Raw genomic sequence first — 21,765 nt, forward strand, 5'->3', positions numbered from 1 at the left:
GAAGCAGCCGGGAGACCATCAGGAGCAACCTCAGAGGCCTTGTAGCCAGGCTAGGCATGTGGGTCTGTTCTAAGTGCAGTGGGGCTAAATTGCATACAGGTAAGTTTAGACAAGGTGCTGCAGGTCTGATTCGTTTTAAACAGATCATTCCAGGGACTGAGGAGAATTGGCAGAGAGGCCAAAATGGAGCAGAGACCCATTCAGTGGCTCTTCCTGTCATTATTCCATGCAGGCATCATCAGCCCCCTTTCCAGATGAGGAGACTGAGTCTCAGACGGGAGGGGGCCTTCCCAAGCCCACACAACTGTCAGAGGGACAACCGCCTTCCCATGACTTCAGGTCTCATTATCTTCTTCCCACTTCTGCACATGACACACAGATGCCACCAGGACAGGTGCCTTCCCAGCCCAGAAGCTGGGAGCAGTGTGGCTCCCCCAGGCACCGTGGATAGAGGCCACCCAGACCTCTCAGAGGTAGCTGATGGGAGCTGAGGCCCCAGCACACCCCACGGGCACACAGTAGACTTGGGATCAGAATTGGCCTCTGCTACTGAAGAGCTATGCCTGTGTGTTCCTCTCTGGGCCTCAGTTTCTTCAAATGTCAACTAAGGGGGTGGGGCTCCATCCTCTTCCAGCTCCTCATTCATCCACTCATCACTCACTAGGAGCCCAGCATTATACTGGGAGTTTATAGTCCAACCAGATAGACACATTCACAAGCAAGTAATTAAAATAGGCACCATATACAAAAAAATTAGCCCGGTGTGGTGGTGCATGCCTGTAATCCCAGCTACTCGAGAGGCTGAGGCAGGAGAATCGCTTGAACCCGGGAGGCTGAGGTTGTAATCAGCCGAGATTATGCCACTGTACTCCAGCCTGGGTGACAGAGTGAGACTCCATCTCAATAGATAGATAGATAGATAGATAGATAGATAGATAGATAGATAGATAGATAGATAAAACAGACACCCTCAGGGAAAACTTCCTAGAAGAGATGATGTCTTAAAGGAGTCTAGGAGTTTGCCTGATGGTGAAGGAAAGGCATTCTAAGCAATGAGGGAAGATGGACAAGAGCCACGGCTGTGGGGTGGGCCTAGGGTGGGCACTGGACCTGGCTGAGTGCGGAGAGCACCAGGCACTGAGGTGGGAGTGGTGGGCAAGTGCCAGGCTCCTGGGGCCCAGGGGCCCTGAGGAGTTCAGGCTTCCCATGTCTGCTGAGGAGCTGGTGTGGACGTTTTTAAATAGTGGCTTCATTGAGATAAAATTTGCATACCATACAATTCACCCATTTAAATGTACAAATCAGGCCGAGCATAGTGACTCACGCCTTCAATCTCAGCACTTTGGGAGACCAAGGCAGGTGGATCACTTGAGGTCAGGAGTTTGTGAGCAGCCTGGCCAACACGGTGAAACTGTGCCTCTTACTGAAAATACAAAATTAGCTGGGCATGGTGGCATATGCCTATAGTCCCAGCTCCTCTGGAGGCTGAGGCAGGAGAGTCGTTTGAACGGGAGACAGAGGCTACAGTCAGCTGATATCGTGCCACTGCACTCCAGCCTGGGTGACAGGGCGAGACTCCATCTCAAAAAAATAAATAAATTGTACAGTTTAATGGTTTTAGTGTATTCACAGGATTGTGCAACCATCACCGCAATCAATTTTAGAACATGTTCATCGCCCCAAAAAGAAGTCCTATTCCCCATTAGCAGCTCCTCCCCCTGCTCACCTATCCCCAGCCACTGGCAGCCACAAATCGACTTTCTGTCTCTTTTGATGTGGCTGCGCTGGGTCTATTTCGTATAAATGGAATCCTGCTTTCATGGCTGGCTTCTTCCACTGATCACGGTGTGTCGGGGTCGTTTGTGCCATGCATGTGTCAGTGCTTCTTTCCTTTTCACGGCCGAATAGTATTCCAGCGTATGTGCCATTGTGGATTTTTAAGTGACTTGGAAAGGTCTGCACTCTAGAAAGCTGGCTTTGGAGAGTGGGTGGGCGGGAGGAGGCCAGATGGTGTGAGAGGCTGAGGAGTGGGTGGAAAGAGCTTTCTAGATGCCGGCAGCTCGGGGAGCGGCCAAGACAAGATGAGAGACTGCTGAGGAGGGAAGACCTAGTAATTGATTGGCTGCAGGGGACAGGGCGGAGAGTGATGTCGCTTCCCAGGACAGAGAAGAGCGAGTTTCATGAAGCACAGTGCCATAGATACAGAAATGACACAGTGCCCCGTTGGGGGTTGTCAGGGTCGAGGCTGGCCAGGCAGCAGAGCAAATGAAGGGCGACTTAGGGCCGGAGTGGCCTGGGGAGTCTGAGAGGCAGCCTGGACACTGCGAGGGGGAGAGGGTAGCTGGGAAGGCAGTCCAGATGGAGAGGCTGGCACCGCACAGAGGGGAGAGAGAGCAGCCACCCACCAGCCGAGCCCCGGGAATGCCCAGCAGATGGAGGAGGGATGCTGAGCTGGGCAGGCTCTCTTCAGAGAGGAAGCTAGGAGGAGCCTGATCTTGGGGCCAAAACCCTTTGGCATCTCTAAGGATGGTTCAAGACCTTCCTGGGAGCCTTGTGCCCTCATTCTACAGAGGAGGAAGCCCTTTCAGAGAGCCCGACTGCTCAACCAAAGCTGGGGCTGCAGCCTGCATGTCCTGACTGCCCGGAATCTCTGGGCTGTGCCAAGATGGTGAGGCTGCCCCTTCATCCAGCCATCAGGGAAGGGTCAGTACCCAAGAGGAAGGTGAGATGGAGGGCAGGAGGACTCAGGGGACCCAGAGCCAGTGCAGCAAAATGGAGAGAGCCCTGGACGGGGGCCCAGAGATTGGAGTTGCCAATCCCTGCCCAACACTCGCAAGCTGTTGATGCAAAGTAAGTCACTTAGAGGCAGGATGGTGTGGTGGTTACAGAAGTGGCCTCTGGAGCCAGACTGCCTGGGACTTAAGCCCGGCTCTGCACTGTAAGCCCACATGCTTAGACAGTTGCTTCACCTCCTTTGCTTTCATGGAGCTGAACGTGAAATCACAGCCGAACATGGCAGTGATCGTGTGTCACAGGGCGGGCAAGGCTTCCATGCGTTAATGCGGGCAAGGTCCTCAGGACCGTGCCAGCACTTAATAAGGACTTACTAGGGCCGGGCGCGGTGGCTCATGCCTGTAATTCCAGCACTTGGGAGGCCAAGGCGGGTGGATCACTTGAGGCGGGGAGTTCTAGACAACCTGGCCAACGTGGCAAATCCTCCTCTCTACTAAAATACAAAAATCAGCCAGGCATGGTGGCGCATGCCTGTAATCTCAGGAGTCTGAGGCACGAGAATTGCTTGAGCTCGGGAGGCAGGGGTTGCAGTGAGCCGAGATCACACTGCTGCACTCCAGCCTGGGCAACAGGGCAAGACCCTGTGTCAAAAAAAAAAAGTACTCAGTAAATGCTGCCACTTGCATATTTACACTCTGGAGTCCTGGCCTCCCCAACTTCATGATGGAGGCCGTAACTGCTCCCCAGAGGCACTCATTGCCATCCTCATTGGTGTCACTGTGGCCTGTCGGTTGTGTCTAAGTCCTGTCTCCCCCTTGCTGCTCAGCTGGGCTGAGATCCCCACACAGCCTGGCCAGAGTGGCACCTGCCAGCACGGCTGTTGATTGGCACGGTTGCCGTCTTTGCTGGCCCACCTGACAGAAGCTCCCACCACGAGATAGGAAATGTAGGGCCCAGGGTGCCATTTTCCAGTGTTCCGGCGGCAGTCGTCCTTGGCTTATGCACTGAGCCCCTACTCCATCCAGTAGGCCCTAGGATCATAGCCACGCCCTTCCCCAGCCCTGCGCCAGGTACCGCGTCCATCTCCTGTAATCCTCACGGCCACTTTATTTAGTGGATGCTCTTACCAGTGAGAGTAGTGTAGCTCAGAGAGGTCAAACAACTTGTCTAAGGTCACTCAGCAAATTGCTTTGGAACCAGATTGCTTAATACTGCCAGGAAGTTTAGCAATATAAAACTCATAACAATCCTAGGAGGCAGATCCTCTTGTCCCATTTTACAGATAAGAAAGCGGTTTAAGTGACTTGCCCAAGGCCACACTGCTCACACAGGTGGGTCTGGGATTTGTCAGCAGCCTGCACACAACCACCATGTTCACCACCTTCCTGCTTGCACCGTGTCCAAAGCCCATGCTCATTCCACTTAAGCAGGCAGCTCCAAGAAGTATGTATGGGCCGGGCGTGGTGGCTCATGCTTGTAAACGCAGCACTCTGGGAGGCTGAGGCAGGAGGACTGCTTGAGCCCAGGAGTTCAAGACCAGCCTGAGAAACATAGTGAGACCCCTGTCTCTACAAAAAAAAATTTAAAAATTTAACAACAACAACAACAAAAGAAGTATTTACACAACACTTGCTGGGTGCAGGTTCTAAGCTAGGCACAGGACAAGCAGCTGTGAGTCAGACATGGCTCTGATCCTGGGGGAGCTGAGTGCGTGGGCAGGGGACCCCCAGAAAAATAATGATGGTGGGTAAGTAAAGCACTCTGAACCCAAGCAATGTTCCAGGCACCAAGAAAGGCAGGGTCTCTGAGGCCAGAGCTGGTTGAGCGTTGAGGGAGGGTGGTTTGCTAAGACTTGGGCTTGGAAAATCCAACCAAGGGGACAAGGCCTGTACACACTGTCCCAGCAGTACCACATCACCTCTCTACACTGCCCTTGAAGACTAGAGCTGGAAAAATGAATTAGGGAAATTTATGTTCATTGTTTACCTACACAAACACTGATGTTCAGAGAGGCTGAGTCGCTTGCTGAAGAATCCACAGTACCTAGGCATGAAATGTGCTCCAGGTGAGGGCCTGGGGCCTGTGGAGAGTTTAGCTGCATGTCATCCCAAGGAGATGAAATGTTTGTTGCAAAGCTCTTTCCTGTCCACCCACTCATCCCTTGCACAATCCCTGCGAGGTATCACAGCAGAGCTGGGTTCATGAACCCAGCAGGCTGAGGCTGGGTGACAGGCAGGGCCTGTCTCAGCCTCCGGATCCTCAGCCCATGGCCAGCAAGAAGAGGAAGGTGGATTTGAATATGCGTGCACACAAGGTAGTTGCCTCTTATAAGCCCTAACCTCATGCTCAGAGCAGCAGTGGATATAGACCCCGTATCAGGGATGATGGCCACAGCCCATGAGAGAACCCAAATGCAGGCCAAGTGCAAATGCCGGCTGAGTGCAAACAGTGCCCTCCTTAGGCCGGCCCTGGTAATGCAGGCTCCTTTTATTAATATTTTAATACATTAAATACAAACTGTAACAGCTACCATTCATTGGGCACCTGTGCAAGGCCTTGTGCCATGTGCCTTGCGCTCATTCAGGATACTCACAACGGCCCTGCAGAGATGGGCCTTAGAATCCTAATTTTACAAATAAGAAAACTGAGTCTCAGAGTAGCTAAGCCGCTTGTCTGGGGCTGCACAGCTGGTAAAAGGCCTAGCCAGTACTCAAAGCCAATTCTGTCTGATTCCAAAGTAGCGTTCTCTTCTGTTCTACCACATCACCTCTCTACACCACCCTAGGACTTTTCTTCTGTCATGTAATCACCTTGATGGTCTGCAACCCAGGAACTAGTTATAAGAATCAGGGCCCAGTCTGACATTAGTAAGCAAGACAGGGCCCATGCACGCTGCCCCAGACCTCTTCACATATGCCTCCTAATCAGTCAGGATTGATTCTATAGACCGTGAGACAGCCAAGCTGTGACAGGCGAGGGAAGATTGCCGGGAGCCCCAGACAGCTCAGGGACAAGAAACTAGGTAGTCCCGACCGAACTTGAACTCCCACGTTGGGGCCTGGAGACTTCAAACACTTCAAGAGCTGGGATCTTCCAGCAATGGTGCTGCATCGCCACTCTGCGAGGCCGTGTGGCCCCTCCGTGAGGCTGTGTGGCTCGTGGCCTCTCTGAGTCTTCATGCAGTTTCCTGGTGACTCTCCTTGTCTTCTCTCCCAGGTTGCCCATCTGGAACTTTCAAGGCCAACCAAGGAGACGAGGCATGTACCCACTGTCCCATCAACAGCCGCACCACTTCCGAAGGGGCCACCAACTGTGTCTGCCGCAATGGCTACTACAGGGCGGACCTGGACCCCCTGGACATGCCCTGCACCAGTAAGTCCTGCGGCCCCTCGAGGGTGATGCCTACCGAGTCCCAGGTCCCCCTGCAGAACAGCTCAGAGCGAGGGTTGGGTGCCATCTGGTTATAGCCAGCCTTTCCCTGGTGGAAAGAGAAATGGAAAAGTTCTCAAGAAAGGAGCGTCCTGGGGTGGTCGTGCTCCCACCACGCAGACACCACCGTGCAGGCGCCTGGCTCCTTACCCCCTTCTGCTGAGTCATGTGGAAGATAAGGTCAAGGTCTGGATTCACAAAGGGACAGGGGATGGGAGGCTTGGCAGGAGATGAACCAACAAAGGTGGTGTCTGTGGCAGAAAAGGCTGCCCAGTGTTCTAACCTGGAAGCGGCTGCCTGAATCACAGCCCAAGGTCCGCTAGGAAGGGGCTGCCTGGGTGCGTAACGTTGCAACCCCTGTATCTGTCAGGGATGGCATTCAGCTGTGACAGAGCTGACCTGGTGGCTGAAACTGTGCAGATTTTTCTCTCACCAAAAAGGAGCCCAAGGCAGGCAGTCCCGGGACAGTACGGTCAATCCATGGCGGTGATAGCCTTCAGGGCCCGGCTCTTTCTGCCATTCAGAGTGCATGGTTTCTATATTCTTTTTTGTTTTTTTCTTTTTTGAGACGGGGCCTCACTCTGTCGCCCGGGCTGGAGTACAGTGGCATAGTGTTAGCTCACTGCAGCCTCGACCTCCTGGGCTTAGGTGCCCTCAGCCTTCTGCCCTCCGCCCCTGAGTACCTGGGATTACACCACCACATCCGGCCAGTTTTTCTCATTTGTTTGTAGAGACAGGGTCTTACCATCTTGCCAAGGCTCTTCCCACACCCTCCCAAAGTGCTGGGGTTACAGGTGTGAGCCACTTTAGTTTCTGTTCTTAAGGTCACTTCATAGTTCAACATAGCTGCTGAAGTCCCAGCCATCACACACATATTAGGCAGCAGAAAGGGGGAAAGGCCAAAGGGACACGCCATAGCTGTCTGTCTCTTTTTAAAGAAAGTATCCTAGTCAGCAACTTCTGCTCTATACCAGTGGCAAGCACTTAAACACAGGAGGCTGGGAAACGCTGTCTTTTGTTGAACTATTTTTTTTTTTTCTTTTGAGATGGAGTTTTTTTGCTCTTATTGCCCAGGCCAGAGTGCAACGGTGTGAACTCGGCTCACCGCAACCTCCGACTTTCTGTTTCAAGTGATTCTCCTGCCTCGGCCTCCCGAGTAGCTGGGATTATAGGCATGAGCCACCATACCTGGCTAATTTAGTATTTTTTTTTAGTAGAGACGGGTTTTCTCCATGTTGGTCAGGCTGGTCTTAAACTCCCGACTTCAGGTGATCCACCCGCCTCAGCCTCCCAAAGTGCTGGGATTACAGGCGTGAGCCACCGCACCTGACCAGAAATGCTGTCTTTTAGCTGGACATATGGCCACCATGAATGAAGCTGGGCTGTTCTGAGGAAGAAGGAGAAAATAGATACTGGGCAGGTAGAATCCCAAACGCAAAAATACCATCCTCAGTAACAAACACTGAGCAGGTTGGAACCCAGAGGGAAAGGTTTGTGCAGATGTACAGCAGGCTAAGTTATATTCTAGAAACATCTCTCTGGTCGGGAGACAGGAGAAGGAATTTAAGGAAGTCCTTTTGGAGGCCTGGGCTGGAGCCAGAGCAGTGGGCAGAGTGGTCACGTGCGGAATAGCAGCCCCTGAGCCCCGCACTGACCAGCCGGTCTCCCCCGCCCCAGCCATCCCCTCGGCGCCCCAGGCTGTGATTTCCAGTGTCAACGAGACCTCCCTCATGCTGGAGTGGACCCCTCCCCGAGACTCCGGAGGCCGAGAGGACCTCGTCTACAACATCATCTGCAAGAGCTGCGGCTCGGGCCGGGGCGCCTGCACTCGCTGTGGGGACAACGTGCAGTATGCCCCGCGCCAGCTGGGCCTGACCGAGCCACGCATTTACATCAGCGACCTGCTGGCCCACACCCAGTACACCTTCGAGATCCAGGCCGTGAACGGCGTTACTGACCAGAGCCCCTTCTCGCCTCAGTTCGCCTCTGTGAACATCACCACCAACCAGGCAGGTAAGCGCTTCCGACGTGGGCCGGGGGAGCGCCCTATCCTGCCGGGCCAGGGCGTGACCCTCAGTCCTCACAAAAGGCTCCTTCACGTCTGTGGAGCGATTTCTTCTTTCCAAAGGCTTCTCACGGGATCCATCCACCTGGGAGAGTCAGCGCTCGCTTGTCACTGTAGTGGTGTTAACAGTAATTGCTCCCCTTTGTCGAGTGCATATTATTGAAGGTAAAAGTTAAGCTGCTGTCACAAAAAGATCCAACACTAGGTGCCTTAAAGAACGCGGAATGTATTTCTGTCTCGTGGGAGAATCTGGAGGTGAGCAGTCCACATGAGCAGGGTGGCTCCAATCCACTCAGACACTCAGGGACCCAGGTTATTTCCGTGACGTTTCCCTGTGACCCCTGCTCCTTGCCTGCATGATCCAAGCTGAGTCTCAGGCGTGTCTGCACGAAGAGAGGGAAGACCCAGGGCAGCAGTGATGTTTTAAGCAAGGTAGGTAGAGGTAGCATCTTTCTCTTCTGCACACATTCCACGGGCAGGGCCTCAGTCTCATGGCCTCCTGGAGCCCCAGGAGAGCCTGGAGATGCCATCTCTTGCAGCCTAACTTGAACCTTGATCACAAGTGCCTTCTGTGACCCCCAGCCCACTCCAGTCTAACTCCAGAAAACTCTCCTCAAGCTCACCTTGAGTAACCCTTTCTATGGCCACATGTCATCCTCCACCCCCTGCTCACTCTTCCTTCCTTCACAGCAAAAAAGTAAGTTGCCGAACACGCCAGGATCCCCTCCACCCCAGCCTCTCTCTAACCTCCACTCCACTTGGGCTTCTGGCCTCACCTCTCCACCAGGACCGCTGTCCTCAGGGTCATGTGAGGCTAGGTCCCAGAGATGCTTCCCAGCCTCATCCCCCAACTGAGGCCCACATGAGATTATCAAGGACATTATGCCACCTGTGGGTAGAAGAGCTCATGGTTGGCATTGTGAGTGTGCCCCTCGGTTATTCACTCAACAACCATTGCCAAACTCCTGCAGTAAGCATGGTCAGGGCCGTGTCCATGGAAGACCTGAGGGAGGCCAGGCTGCAGGAAGGAAAGTGAGTAGGCTCCCCAGCTGATCTTTCTGATGTAGGGTGGAGCCCACGCGATAAGCATGCAGGGATCCAGATGTGGAAGTCCAGGCCCAGGAAGTCTTCCTGGAGGAGGTGGAATTTGACTTGCAATTTGAAGGACCAGTTAATTTTTTTTTTTAAGAGACGGAGTGTTGCTATGTTGCCCAGGCTCATCTTGAACTCCTGGTCTCAAGTGACCCTCCTGCCTCAGCCTCCCAAAGTGCTGGGATTACAAACAAGAGCCACTGCACCCAGCCAGTAGAATGTTGAAGGGAACAATAGAAAACAATGGAATTCAGAAGGGAGGAAGGCCATGCCAAGGACACAGAAAGACAGAGGGCAACTGGCCGAGCACGGTGGCTCATGCCTGTAATCTCAGCACTTTGGGAGGCCGAGGCAGGTAGATCACCTGAGGTCAGGAGTTTGAGACCAGCCTGGCCAACATGATGAAACCCCGTCTCTACTAAAAATATAAAAATAAGCCGGGCATGGTGGCAGGCACCTGTAATCCCAGCTACTTAGGAAGTTGAGGCACGAGAATTGGTCGAACCCAGGAGGTGAAGGTTGCAGTGAGCCGAGAATGAGCCATTGCACTCCAACCAGAGTGACAAGAGCAAAACTCTGTCTAAAAAAAGAGAGAGAGAGGGCAACTCACTCCACATGGTTGAGGGGTACTTTCCATGCATTACCTCACCGCATCCCTGTGGCCTCCCTGAGAAGGAGGCATCCATGTCCCCATTTCACAGATGGCACTCAGACAAGCTGAGTCCCAAACCAGGAAGGGTGAGAGGCAGGAACTGAGCAGGTCTGACAGACTCCAGTGCTTGGGCAAAGTCCTGGATGTGTCCACGGCACCTTGAGCTTGACTGTTGGTCTGATTGTGGGTGTGAGTCTGGGTATTTGTGAGTGGCTGTCATATGTGTTTGGTGACCATGTGTTTACAATGCATACAACTGTGGCCATGTGGCTTTTGTATACATGCATTTGTGAGCATGCACGTATCTCAAGCTGAGGGGCCTTAGGGACAGGGGTGAGGGGGCTGTGTGTTTGAGCATGAGTTTGTACATTGGAATGTGGCTCTGCCTGTCTGTGTGTTTGTGTCTGAGGAGTGTGGTTTGGTTTGGGAATGTTTGCGATGTTGCTGTGGCTGAAAGAGCATGTTTGTGAGTGACTACCTACAGTTCCTGTGGGGCCCTGGGTGCATTTAAGCCCCACTCAGATTGGGGTCCAGAGGGAGCTGACTCAAAGCAGGCAGTCTGAGAAAACCCTCAAAAGCCAGCCAGGCATGGTGGCTCACACCTGTCATCCCAGCCCTTTAGGAGACCAAGGCGGGCAGATCACCTGAGGTCAGGAGTTCGAGACCAACCTGGCCAACATGATGAAACCCCGTCTCCACCAAAAATACAAAAATTAGCCAGGCATGGTGGTAGACACCTGTAATCCCAGCTACTCAGGAGGCTGAGACAGGAGAATCACTTGAACCCGGGAGGCAGAGATTGCAATGAGCCGGGATCATGCCACTGAACTCCAACCTGGGCAACAAAGCAAGACTCCCATCTCAAAGAAAAAAAATATCCAGCAAGTGATAGAAAAGACCCCTAACAGATTAGAACGCCTCAGCTGTGTGTCTCTCTAGCTTGGCAAAGCTCTGAGCTGGAGAAACCGAGGCACCCAATGGGGTTAGAGGAAATAGAACCCTTTCTCACTGGCAGAAGCCAGAAGGATGCTCCTGGAACCCTTTCCCTGGTTGCAGGGACCTCTCCTACATCCACTGGGAGCTCTGCAGGTGGAAATGCCTACCCGAGAAGCCTCAGCTTATTAGTAGCTAGGAGCGGGTCTGGGCTGTTGGGATGGAACCTGCTGTCTGCAGCTAGATGTGTCCAGGAGCAGGGCAGAGCACGGAAGTGAGGGGTTTCCAGGGAACGGGCACACAGGGAGAGCCCTCAGGATTGAAAGACAGAGAAGCAATGAGAAGCAAGCACCGGATCAGGAGCAGAGACCTAGGCTTGGCTTTGCCATTCCTTTGCCGCATGACATTAGCAAATGAACAGCATTCATTTAGTCAGTGTATGGGTCAGCTACTCCTGCAATAACACTGTGTAACAAAATCACCCACAACTCAATAGTTTATACAATAAACGTTTATTTTCTCACTCACTAGTGTGTGGGTCAGCTGGGGTTTGATGAATCTTGGCCACGCTCTCTGTGCTGGGCAGGACTCCAGAATGTGAGCTGGGTTCAGCCTGTTTCTTGTGACTCCTCGTTCTCCTTGGACTGGCAGCCACCCCAGGCTTGTTTCTCTCAAGGTGAAACGTAGGAGCCTGGAGGGAGCCAACCATATCTCATTGGCCAAAACAAGTCCCACGGCCAAGCCCAGCCTCAGTGGGACAGGGAAGTACACCCTGCCCACAGTGAGTGGGCCCTGCAGAGTTACTTGGCAAAGGATGTGGATACCTAATCCTATCACAGAAAAGGAAGAACTGGGGTCATTGGTTTCATCTACCACACACATGAAAAATACTGCCTCCCTCTGAGGCCTCAGTTTCCCCACCCAATTGTACATAAGAACTGTGTGGGAACACAGGTACCAGATTTCTCTCTACCCCAGTCCTGCTGAATCGGAACCCCAGGCAAAGACCCTGGCAATATGCATTGTTAACAAGTGACCCAGGTGTTTTTTACCATTGGACAAATTTGGGAAACTCAGGTCTGAGTGAGCCTAAACCCCTGGAAGCCCTCAACGCCCTGAGGCTTTTGGAATTTTAACAAGTCTTTCCCCCTCCTCTTGATTCCAAGTCCCTTGGCAAGCCCCTTCTCGTACAGCTGCTCAGAGCCCAGTGGGGTCATGTAACCACACCACACTCTTACCACATCATCCCCCTTTGCTAGATGAGGAGACTGAAGCCCAGGGAGGTGGAGTCATTTATGCAAGGTCCCACTACTTAAGTAACCTCTACTAATATTTAAACCCAGTACCATGTAACTCCAAGTCTACACTGTTCTCCAGTGTAGTGTAGACAGAGTATCTGCCCTTGAGGATGTATGTCCTAGTTGGAAAAATGAGACAGAAACACAGAGTCTACATACAAGATGACATGGATGAGGACCCAAGAGGTGCTGAGGGAGATGAGGGAGATCACAGGCAGGAGAAATCATCCTCCTAGGAAATGGGCAAAGGGTATGTCCTGGAAGGCTTCCTGGAAGAGGAGGCATTTGAGCTTGACTTTGAAGAATGGAGAGGCATCAAGCAAGCAGAGATGGAATCATGCAGGGAGGAAGATGGCCTGGGGCAGGGAAGCGCAGGAGGCAACCAGAGGGAGGATTCCTCTTTCCATTCCTCCTAAGCGTCAGGTTCCCCTGACCCAGAATCTTGGCACATGCTGTTCCCTCTACCTGGAAAGGCTTTCTTATCCCATTCTTCCTTCAGGCCTCAGCTCATTTTACTGACCTTCCTGGCTTGGTCAGACACCTCCCTCCCCAGCCCCAGCACCATGGTTTTCTCAGCCCCTAGAGGGGGATACACCACAGTGAATGTTCAGCGAACATTTGCAGAAGGGCTCGGAGAAGCGTGGAGTGAGGCGGGGTGTGAAGAGGCTGGGAAACAGACTGGGGACCTGATTTCCAGACAGATGCATTCAGTGGTCGGTTTTAAGCAGACCCTAAAATTCAATATATACATATCTAGCTCATTACCTTAAAAGGAAAAAGCATTTCTTTTGGGCAAGTGACTGGGCCTTACTCGCAATCCCTTGGCGTTCACCAGGGCCAGAACTCTCCTCTGACTTCATAAAGCCATCATGCCGCCTTCGAACCACACTCTCCCTTTCCAGAATGCCTTTCTGCCTCTTATTCATGAGTCGTGCTCACGGCCCCCGAGGAAGGAGGCTGGGCTGGGCTGGAGGGATAAGGAAACCGGTTGGGAGAGGTCATGCCCTGCACCCAGGTGCACCCCGCTGGCCAGTGGCAGACCTGAGTCAATCCGGCTGTTCAGAGTGAGCCATGCCACCCTCCTGCCTCTCCACACCCACAAACAAGACCACGGCAGAGAGGGGCGGGAGGGAGGGACAGAGGCTGAGCCTTAGGGTGGGCAGTCAGAGGAGAGCTTCTCTGAGGAGATGGCATTTAAGCAGAGATCCGAATGACAAGGAGAGACAGCCTGCAGATCCGGGGGCTGGGAGGTGCAGTATTTCACCGGTGCAGGGCTCACATCCAGCACCCATGGCCACTCTCCAGGGCTGCCCCGGACACAGCCTAAGCCCTTTAAGGATCTCACCCTGAGCAAGCCCAGAACACCCCCACCTCTGCCAGGTTCCGGAGGTAGTGGGAAGGGTCTGTGCTTTGGAATTGGGCAGCCGAACCTGGCTTTGAGCCAAGCCTGGCTGCTCACCAGCATGCACCCTTGGACAGGTCACCCCGCTTAGGTCTGATTGCATCTCCCTCATGGACACCTTTGCCCCTCCTTACAGGAGGATTTCAGCTGTGAGGATTTCAACTAAGCTCTGCAAGGTGCCTCCCAGGTTGCTGGCACAGGTAGTGAGCATCCAAAACACAGAGCTCATTCTCTATGCACTCTAATCCCCCAAACGGCTCACATTTGTCCAGTGCTTGCTGCGTGCCAGGCACAGTGCTAAGTCCTTATCACTGAATCCTCACAACGATACGAGGCAGGTCCTGTTGTCATCCTGTTTTATAGATGAAAGGAAAGCGAGACGGAAGCTCCTGGAGCCCTTTCCGTGGTTGCAGGGACCTCTTCTGCATCCATTTGGGAGCTCTGCAGGTGGAACTGCCTACCCGAGAAGCCTCAGCTTATTAGTAGCTAGGAGTGGGTCTGGGCTGCTGGGATGGAACCTGCTGTCTGCAGCTAGAGGTGTCCAGGAGCAGGGCAGAGCATGGAAGTGAGGGGTTTCCAGGGAACGGGCACACAGGGAGAGCCCTCAGGATTGAAAGACAGAGAAGCAATCACTGTATGAGCTCACCCAGTGAGCTGGGTACTGCACTCACCCAGGCCACGAGGTCACAGAGCCTGAATAATTAATTGTGCCTCTGCATCCTCAGGGATGATGTTGCCAGACTCATGCCTTCTACAGAGATGGGGCAGGTTGTCCATATGCGCCATCCATGCTACAGCCTGGCTGGGCGTCCCCAGCCTTCGAGGCCCCCTGGAATGAACAATGGGCCAACCACTTAGAAAGCTCTCCCATCCACCTATCCCAGGAGCTCATGTTGGAGCCTGACAAACTCAGCCCCCGTCCCACACGACCCATTCCAAGCTGTGTAGCCAGGTTGTAAGAAGACCTCATTTCAGCTGGACGTGGTGGCTCACGCCTGTAATCTCAGCACTTTAGTAGGCCGAGGCAGGCAGATCACGAGGTCAGGAGTTCAAGAGCAGCCTGGCCAACATGGTGAAACCCCATGGCTAATAAAAATTTTTTTCAAAAGAGCCAGGTGTGGTGGCGGGCACCTGTAATCCTAGCTACTCAGGAGACTGAGGCAGGAGAATTGCTTGAACCCAGGAGGCGGAGGTTGCAGTGAGCCAAGATCGCACCACTGCACTCCAGCCTGGGTGACAACGCTAGACTCCAACTGTGGTGGGGGGTGGAGGAAGACCGCATTTCTTTGAGCCTCAGTTCCATCACCTACAAAATGGCATTTATCTTTCATTAACAAGAATGACATTAACAAGAATGTGGACAGCACCTTGTCCACATAGATGTGGCACATAGATGGACAGTACATGGCAGCGAGGCTTAGTCCCCTATTGCTGCCAGAACAAAATACCACAAACCCAGCAACTTAACACAACACGCATTTATTATCTCATCGTGCTGCAGGTTCAAAAGTCTAGCATGGATCTCATCAAGCTAAAAGCAGCGTTGGCAGGGACGTGTCCTTTCTGATGGTGCTAAGGGACAATCTGTTTTCTTGCTTAGAGGGGTTGTTAGCAGAATTCATTTCCACGTGGCTGTAGGAGTGAGGTCCCTCTCCTCTTGCTGACCATCAGCTGGGGGCTGCCTGAGCTCCTCAAGGCCTCTCTTGGGTCCTTCCACAAACCCCGAGATCTCCGAAGCAACAGCAGGCCATCGGGTTCTTCTCACTCTACAACTCACTGGTTCTTGGACTCTCTGCTGGGAAAGGTTCTCTTCTTGTAAGCACTCAAAAGATGAAGTTCAAGCTACCTGGGTAATCTAGGAAAATCTTCCCATCTCAGGGGTTGTCACCTTTATCATACCTGCAAAGTCCCTTTTGTCATGTAAGGTAACATATTCCCAGATCTAGGGGATCAATATGTGAACATCTTTGGGGGTCATTATTCTGCCTATCACAGAAGTGAAACCTACATCAAATTAAAACTCAGCAGCACTGGCAGAGGCCTTGGAGTTCACCCAGGGCAAACACCTCCCTTTAGAAGAAAACCTGAGGCCCACACAGGTTCCTAAGTGGCTACCCAAGATCCCACAGCAGGTCCCCAACACCCCGGCCGGGTCTCTGTGACACCACTCCACATGGCGTTGTCATGGAAAGACTTTCAACTCTCCAGAGCCTTTTCTTACACTTGTGTTCTCTGATCCTCCCACCCTGCTGTGGGGCGAGCACACAGCGACTCAGCCTCTGGAACTGGCAGGAACATGAACATGTACTCACCTACTTCTCTCCCTGGGGGACCAAGAGGATCAGAGGGAAATGGGCCAGCAGAGCACCCTGTGAGCTCATGCCTGGGACCACGAGGTTCGAGAGGGAGACAGAGGGAGAGGGCACTTCCCTCCCTGGGCCGAGCCCTCTGCGCACACCTTCCTCTTTGATCCTCCCAAGCATTCTGCAGGGAGGGCATTGCTGACCTAGAGTAGCATCTAAGATTGGTTTGGGCTGCATATTCCAGGAAGAAAAATGACAGATAGCCACTGCCACAGGGATCGCACTGATTGTGCTGGCCAACAGTCAGCCATTAACCACAAACCGACGGGGTGGAACAAGAAGCACGGAGCCAGCTCAGGAGTCTCGGGGTTGGCTGGACGGCGACTCTGGTCTCGGCGCGGTGCATTCTTAGGTTTATAGTTCATCTGCTCCGGGTCACTCGGCAGCCCTTCGCGTTTTTGTCAGGGCTCTAGTGCATGTTTGGGGGTTGATTGCTGTCCACTGGTCTAGGGCGGCCCTGGTGAGGACAACTGGAGCGACAACTCTGCTCCAACGTGTCTCCATCTCCAGCAGGTCCACCCATGCGTGTTTTCTCATGGCAATCACAGGGAACCAAGGCGGCAGGCAGACACTCACAGGGGCGTTTGCAAGCCTCTGCTTATATCATGTTGGCTTCTATCCCATTGGCCACCACAAGTCACGTGGCCAAGCCCAGCGTCAGAGAGAGAGAACTACGGTTACAGGGCAAAGGGTGTAGATACAAGGGGGAGCAGGGGGGATTAATACAACCGGTTTAACAGAGTGGCCTAAAGGGAGGTTTCTTTTCCTGATGTGTGAAGCATGTCAGAAGATAGGAGTACAGCAACTCCATGGAGCCATCAGAGATTCAAACTCCTTAGCACACAGCTTCATGTCCTCATGGACCAAAATGGCTGCAAGATCTCCAGCTATCACATCCATGTCTCAGGTTGCAGTGGAAGGAGAGTGAGAAGGGTAGGGCCCTCCCTTTTAAGGGAACTTCCTAGAAGTCCCTCACATGCTTCAGTTTATATCTCATGGCCACTCTCACATGGCCACTTCTAGCTGCCAGAGAGGTTGGGAAAATGTCTTATTTGGGCACAGTGTACCTAGCTAAGAACCAGGATTTTGCTAATTTGAGAAACAGAGAATAGATAGCTGATAGGCACTGAGTAGTGTCTGCCACATCCCATTTTCCAGGAAAGGAACCTAGGCTCGGAGAGGTAACTTGCCTGCAGTCACACAGTGGCCTAGGGGTAGAAGAGCCAGCACCTGAACCCTGAGCACCACCTTTTCTCACCTCATGCCACCACCATTCCGGAGCACACAGCTACTCGTGGTGCCACTTGAGAATCTGAGCAGCCCAGACAGCTGCATGTAGCTCACATCATCCCCTGGCCCCTTAATCTGGGCCAAGTCCTGTGCTAATCACTTTACAAGCAAGTCTTCATTTAACCTTTGTTGCCCATTCTACAGAGGAGAAACTGAGGCACAGGAGGTGGAGGTAGGCTGCCCAGACTACCTGCTTTGAGGCCCGGGCTCTTAGCATCTTGCTAGTCCAGGTGCTGCAGTAGTACTGTCCCACCAGGAAGCCAAAGGTGAGATCAAGACGCTTCCACAACCCACTAGGAGGTGGGGGATTGGATGTTTCCCCAGCACAAAGCCCAGGGCCGAACCTCAGCCACTCATAGGCTACTTGTGGGCGGGGCCAGGTAAGCAGGGGTAGAAGAAAGCAGCCTGGGCTTTAGAGTCAGACCTGGGTCTGCCTGTGGAGTCGGGGATCCTGTTGGTCTCTCTTTTCTCATTGGTAGAAAGGGAGGGATGAACCCTACTCCATCTGATTGTGAGGAAGGAGCCTGGCACTGGGCAGGCTCTGCTAAATATAAGCTGAATCAAGGGGAGAGTGGAAGAGCACATGAGCAGCCAACTGCCACGCTAGAGAGGAGGCTCTCCTCAAATCCAGGAAAGAATTATAAGAATGTCTCCTGGACCCAGTTTTTTGTTTTATTTTGTTTTTATTTTATTTTTTCATATGTTTCACAGATTGCTAGTTCCAAAAGAACGTTAATAACTATTATGTAAGAAAAGGTTTCTGAGGCCAAATGAGCCTGGGGCCACCAGTTAAACCCAGTTAACTGGGCTTCTCCCCTGCAGGACTTCTCAGAGCCTTAAATTAAACACACGTGCAGTGTGAGTCTCCGCAAGCAGGGGGGCTACACCTCTGTGTTCCTCAAACTTTCTTAGCCACAGAATACCCAGTGCCACCCCAGCACCAGTCCTCAGCTCTTCCTTTTTTCTGTCCCATACAACTCTCTGAGAGGCCCATCCGAAAGAATCAAAGGCCCACTTTCTGGAAGTTTTATTTGCAGAAATTCGGCTGTGAGAATTATCATCATGTCATCCGGAACTGCAGCCGGATCATGGGGTGTTAACTGCTTTGCTACAGGTTTAAGAGACAAACCCTCAAAAAGCAGCTGTCCCATGATTCGCTGGGAATTCTGGAGTCCTGTCCCAAGTAAACTGTCCCTGCTACAGACCCTGGAGAGTACGCATGCAGTGACAAGCAATTGTCGTGGAACTGTCGGCCGGCTGGTGGCAAGAGGCCCCACGCCACTACGGCAGTTCCCAACTGTAGGTGGGCACAGGGCCTGGGGGAGAGGGGACCTGCCTTCCACTGGCTGCTTGGGAACTACTGTCTGGGGCCCTTGTTTTAGGGTCCAGCCCACAAGGTCAGTAGACTCAGGTTCCTGAGGGAGCCAGAAAAGGGGAGAATCTGCCTGGTCCCTGCTTTTCCCTTTCTCCCTCCCTTCCTCCTTCCTTCCTCACTTTCTCCCTTTCTTTCTCCTTCCTTCCTTCCCTTCTTCCTCCAGTAAATATTGGTCATGCACCTACTCCAAGCCACACATTGTTTCAGGCTCTAGGGATAAAAGATTGAAAAAGAGGCAAGGTCCCTGACCTTAGATTGTGTTGGTGCTTTGATGAAAATAATATGGGTATGAAAAAGGGCTACTGGAGGGGAAAGGTAGTCCAGGAGGGCATCTCGGAGGTGGTGACATTTGAACTGAGACTTCAATGAAGAGGAGGATTTGGTCATGGAAGATGAAGGGGAAGAGGTTTCCAAGCAGAAACACAATAGAGCCAAGGCCCTGAAGCAGAACAGGAAGGTGGCCAGAGTGGACAGCTCGGGAGCAAGGGGGCAAGCAGAGGGAGGAGGCAGCTGCCAGGCAGGTGGGCCTTGTGGGCCACGGTAGTGAGTAGTGTGTCTGTGTCTTATTCTGGGTGCAGTGGGAAGCCACTGAGGGTCATCACTGGGAAGTGAAGACATCAGGTAGACATTGGGGTCTGCAAGTCTGAGGCTTGGGATGGGGTCTGAGACCGTCTTATGCCCAGTGACCTCTCCCCCACTCCCTTTGAGCTTGGGGGTCTTCAGACCAGTGAAAGGGTCAGAACTCAGGGCTGTGAGGGGAAGCTGAGCCAGTCCCCAAGCTCACTGCCTCTTGCAGCCACCAGGGGCACAGGCACCTGGCTTCCTGTCCTGTCCTGGCCTCCTAGTCCCAGAAGACCCTGAGAGACCACCCCGTACAAACTCTTCATGCCCTGAGGAGGAAATGGAGGCACACAGAGGGAAGGCTCCTTCCCCAGCTCTCAGCCAAGGAAGGGGCCGAACTCCCCCGGGGGCTCACTGAGGGCAGCAGGGCCCCTGACCACCTGCTCCAGCCAAGCAGACCCCGCCCGGCCAGCCTCCCCCTGCCCCTCTCGGCCACAAGCCTCTTTTGTGCTTACTCCCTGGGGCTCCATCTCCTTGCAGGGGTCACAGGGCACCGCTGACCCCATCCCCCTGTCGGCGTGCCCGGCTGGTAATTGAAAATACCAGAATTCCCTGATGACCAACTTACAGGGAAACCTGACACCCCAGGGTGGGCGGTGGGCAGCAGGAGGGGTGGGAGAGCATCCAGCTGTTCCCTTTACTCCGCCGTTAATCCTCCTGGATTCCAGGAGAAAGGCCAGCCCTGCTGGCCCCCACTGGCCCGCCTTGATCATCTTCCTGGCAAATGCCGCCTCCTTGCCACGCCCGGGGTTACAGGGCTTATGGGATCAGAGCCCGGGTGAGCTGCCTGTAACCCAAGCCTTCCAGCTAAGCCCGCCAGGCCCAGACCCCCAAGGCTGTGTGGGACCTGCCTCCAGCAGCAGCTGAGCTCCCAGAGCTGGGGCGGGCTGGGTGGGTGGTAGGTGAGTCAGCGGGAACCAGGCAGGGTTAGCTCTGCAGCAGCAGGATGGGAGCTGGACCAGGGTGTCCTCGGGGGCCCTCAGAGGTCCGCTGGTTTCCAGACCTCCCTTGTCAGCCAGCATCAGCCACAGCCAGTGGAGGGGAAAGGATGTGTAGGACCTGAGCTTGGGTTTGAATCCCAGCTCCACTGCTTGCTGTATGGACAAGTTACTTCACACTTCCATGCCTCCATGTCCTCATCTGTAAAATGGGCATAACAGTAATACCAGCATTAACGGATGAGTTAACGGATGTGTTAACGGATGTGAAGCATGTGGTTTGCTGTTAACTGTTAGCTGCATGGCCTTTCCCTTTTTCTGGGCACCGGGGGCATACAGGGGCTATGAGAATGACAAGCTGAATGCAAGCTTGTTTTAGTTGAGAAGGCGGTCCCACCCCTACTAGTCCTTCTGTGGCTCCCCAGCGCCTCAAGACTGAAAGTTTCACCCCCACCTCCCTCAGCAGCCTTGTCTCTTCCTCTCTCATGAAACTCCTTGTATGGCTGCTCCAAGAGCCTCTGAGCTCCAAGGCCCTGTAAGAAGACTGTAGCCTAGGCAGGTGGGGGGCAGGCTCGGCAGAAGCCAGGCTGCAGGCAGCAGCATAGCGGGTAGAGCACACTAGACCACGACTCACGCTGCTCTGGGCTCTAGTCCAGCTCTGCCACTACCAGCTGTGTAGCCTTGGACGAGTCACTTTCCTTCTCTGGCCCTGAATCCACTAGTCACCAAAGTGTGGTCCACAGACCAGCAGTGTCAACATCACCTGGGAGTTTGCTAGAAATGCAGATTCTCAGGCCCCACCCCAGACCTGTTGAAGTAGAATCTCAGTGGAGGGTGTTGTGGGGAGGCCAGCAATGTGAATTTTAATAGTCTCCAGTTATCCTTGTGCGCATTCAACTTCTGAAAGTTCTGTAATCTAGAGGAATATATTCTACCACTATCCTTTGTTGTTGGGAGGTGAAACTCCAGAGGGTGGTGTGAACAGAGCAGCCCCTGCTGAAGTCCCAGAGGGTGGTGTGAACGGAGCAGCCCCTGCTGAAATCCCAGAGGGTGGTGTGAATGGAGCAGCCCCTGCTGAAATCCCAGATGGTGGTGTGAATGGAGCAGCCCCTGCTGGAATCCCAGGGAGAAGTGTGAATGGAGCTACCCTTGCCCTTGTTCAAGGCTGAATCACTTGGGCCAAGTCCTGAAATGGGAGCTTGGACCCCAGAGCTCCCTGCTGCTTCTGAGTCTCACAGCTTCCCCAGTGCCTAGCATGGCGCCTAGCCTGGGACAGGTATTCATTTAGTTGAAAAACAATATGTTTCCTCCCATTAAGCCGTGAGTCCCTGGAAGGCCGGGACCCTGTGAGGTTCCTCTCTGGAGCCCCGGCACCCAACATCATGTTGGCATCGTAGCGACTCCATAAACTGAAGCATTCTTCACCGTGTCTCCCTCCTGAGGGGCGATCAGCACCACACTCAGACCCTCACATGCATTTCCACTGCCTTCTCTCAGCGTCCTGGCCAAGTGAGGGTTCCCACTTGACAGGTATGAAAACTGAGGCTCAGCAAGGCTAAGAGTACCTGCTCAAG

The 21,765-nt window shown here is 53.3% G+C and overlaps 1 protein-coding gene across 6 annotated transcripts in view; it reads left to right on the plus strand.

Annotated features, from left to right (window-relative positions):
* Nucleotides 1-21,765, plus strand: part of EPHB2 (EPH receptor B2) — a 208,428-nt gene that overhangs the window by 149,572 nt on the left and 37,091 nt on the right. For all 6 annotated transcript variants that reach the window (XM_032300739.1, XM_032300740.1, XM_032300742.1 and 3 more), the window contains exons 4-5: nt 5,950-6,105; nt 7,840-8,175. In XM_032300739.1, coding sequence (XP_032156630.1) covers nt 5,950-6,105; nt 7,840-8,175 — 492 coding nt within the window. The remainder of the gene's footprint in view (nt 1-5,949; nt 6,106-7,839; nt 8,176-21,765) is intronic.

Source organism: Sapajus apella, unplaced genomic scaffold, assembly GCF_009761245.1.
Source record: "Sapajus apella isolate SASKATOON/1434 unplaced genomic scaffold, GSC_monkey_1.0 scaffold43, whole genome shotgun sequence".
In the NCBI taxonomy this organism is placed as follows: domain Eukaryota; kingdom Metazoa; phylum Chordata; class Mammalia; order Primates; family Cebidae; genus Sapajus; species Sapajus apella.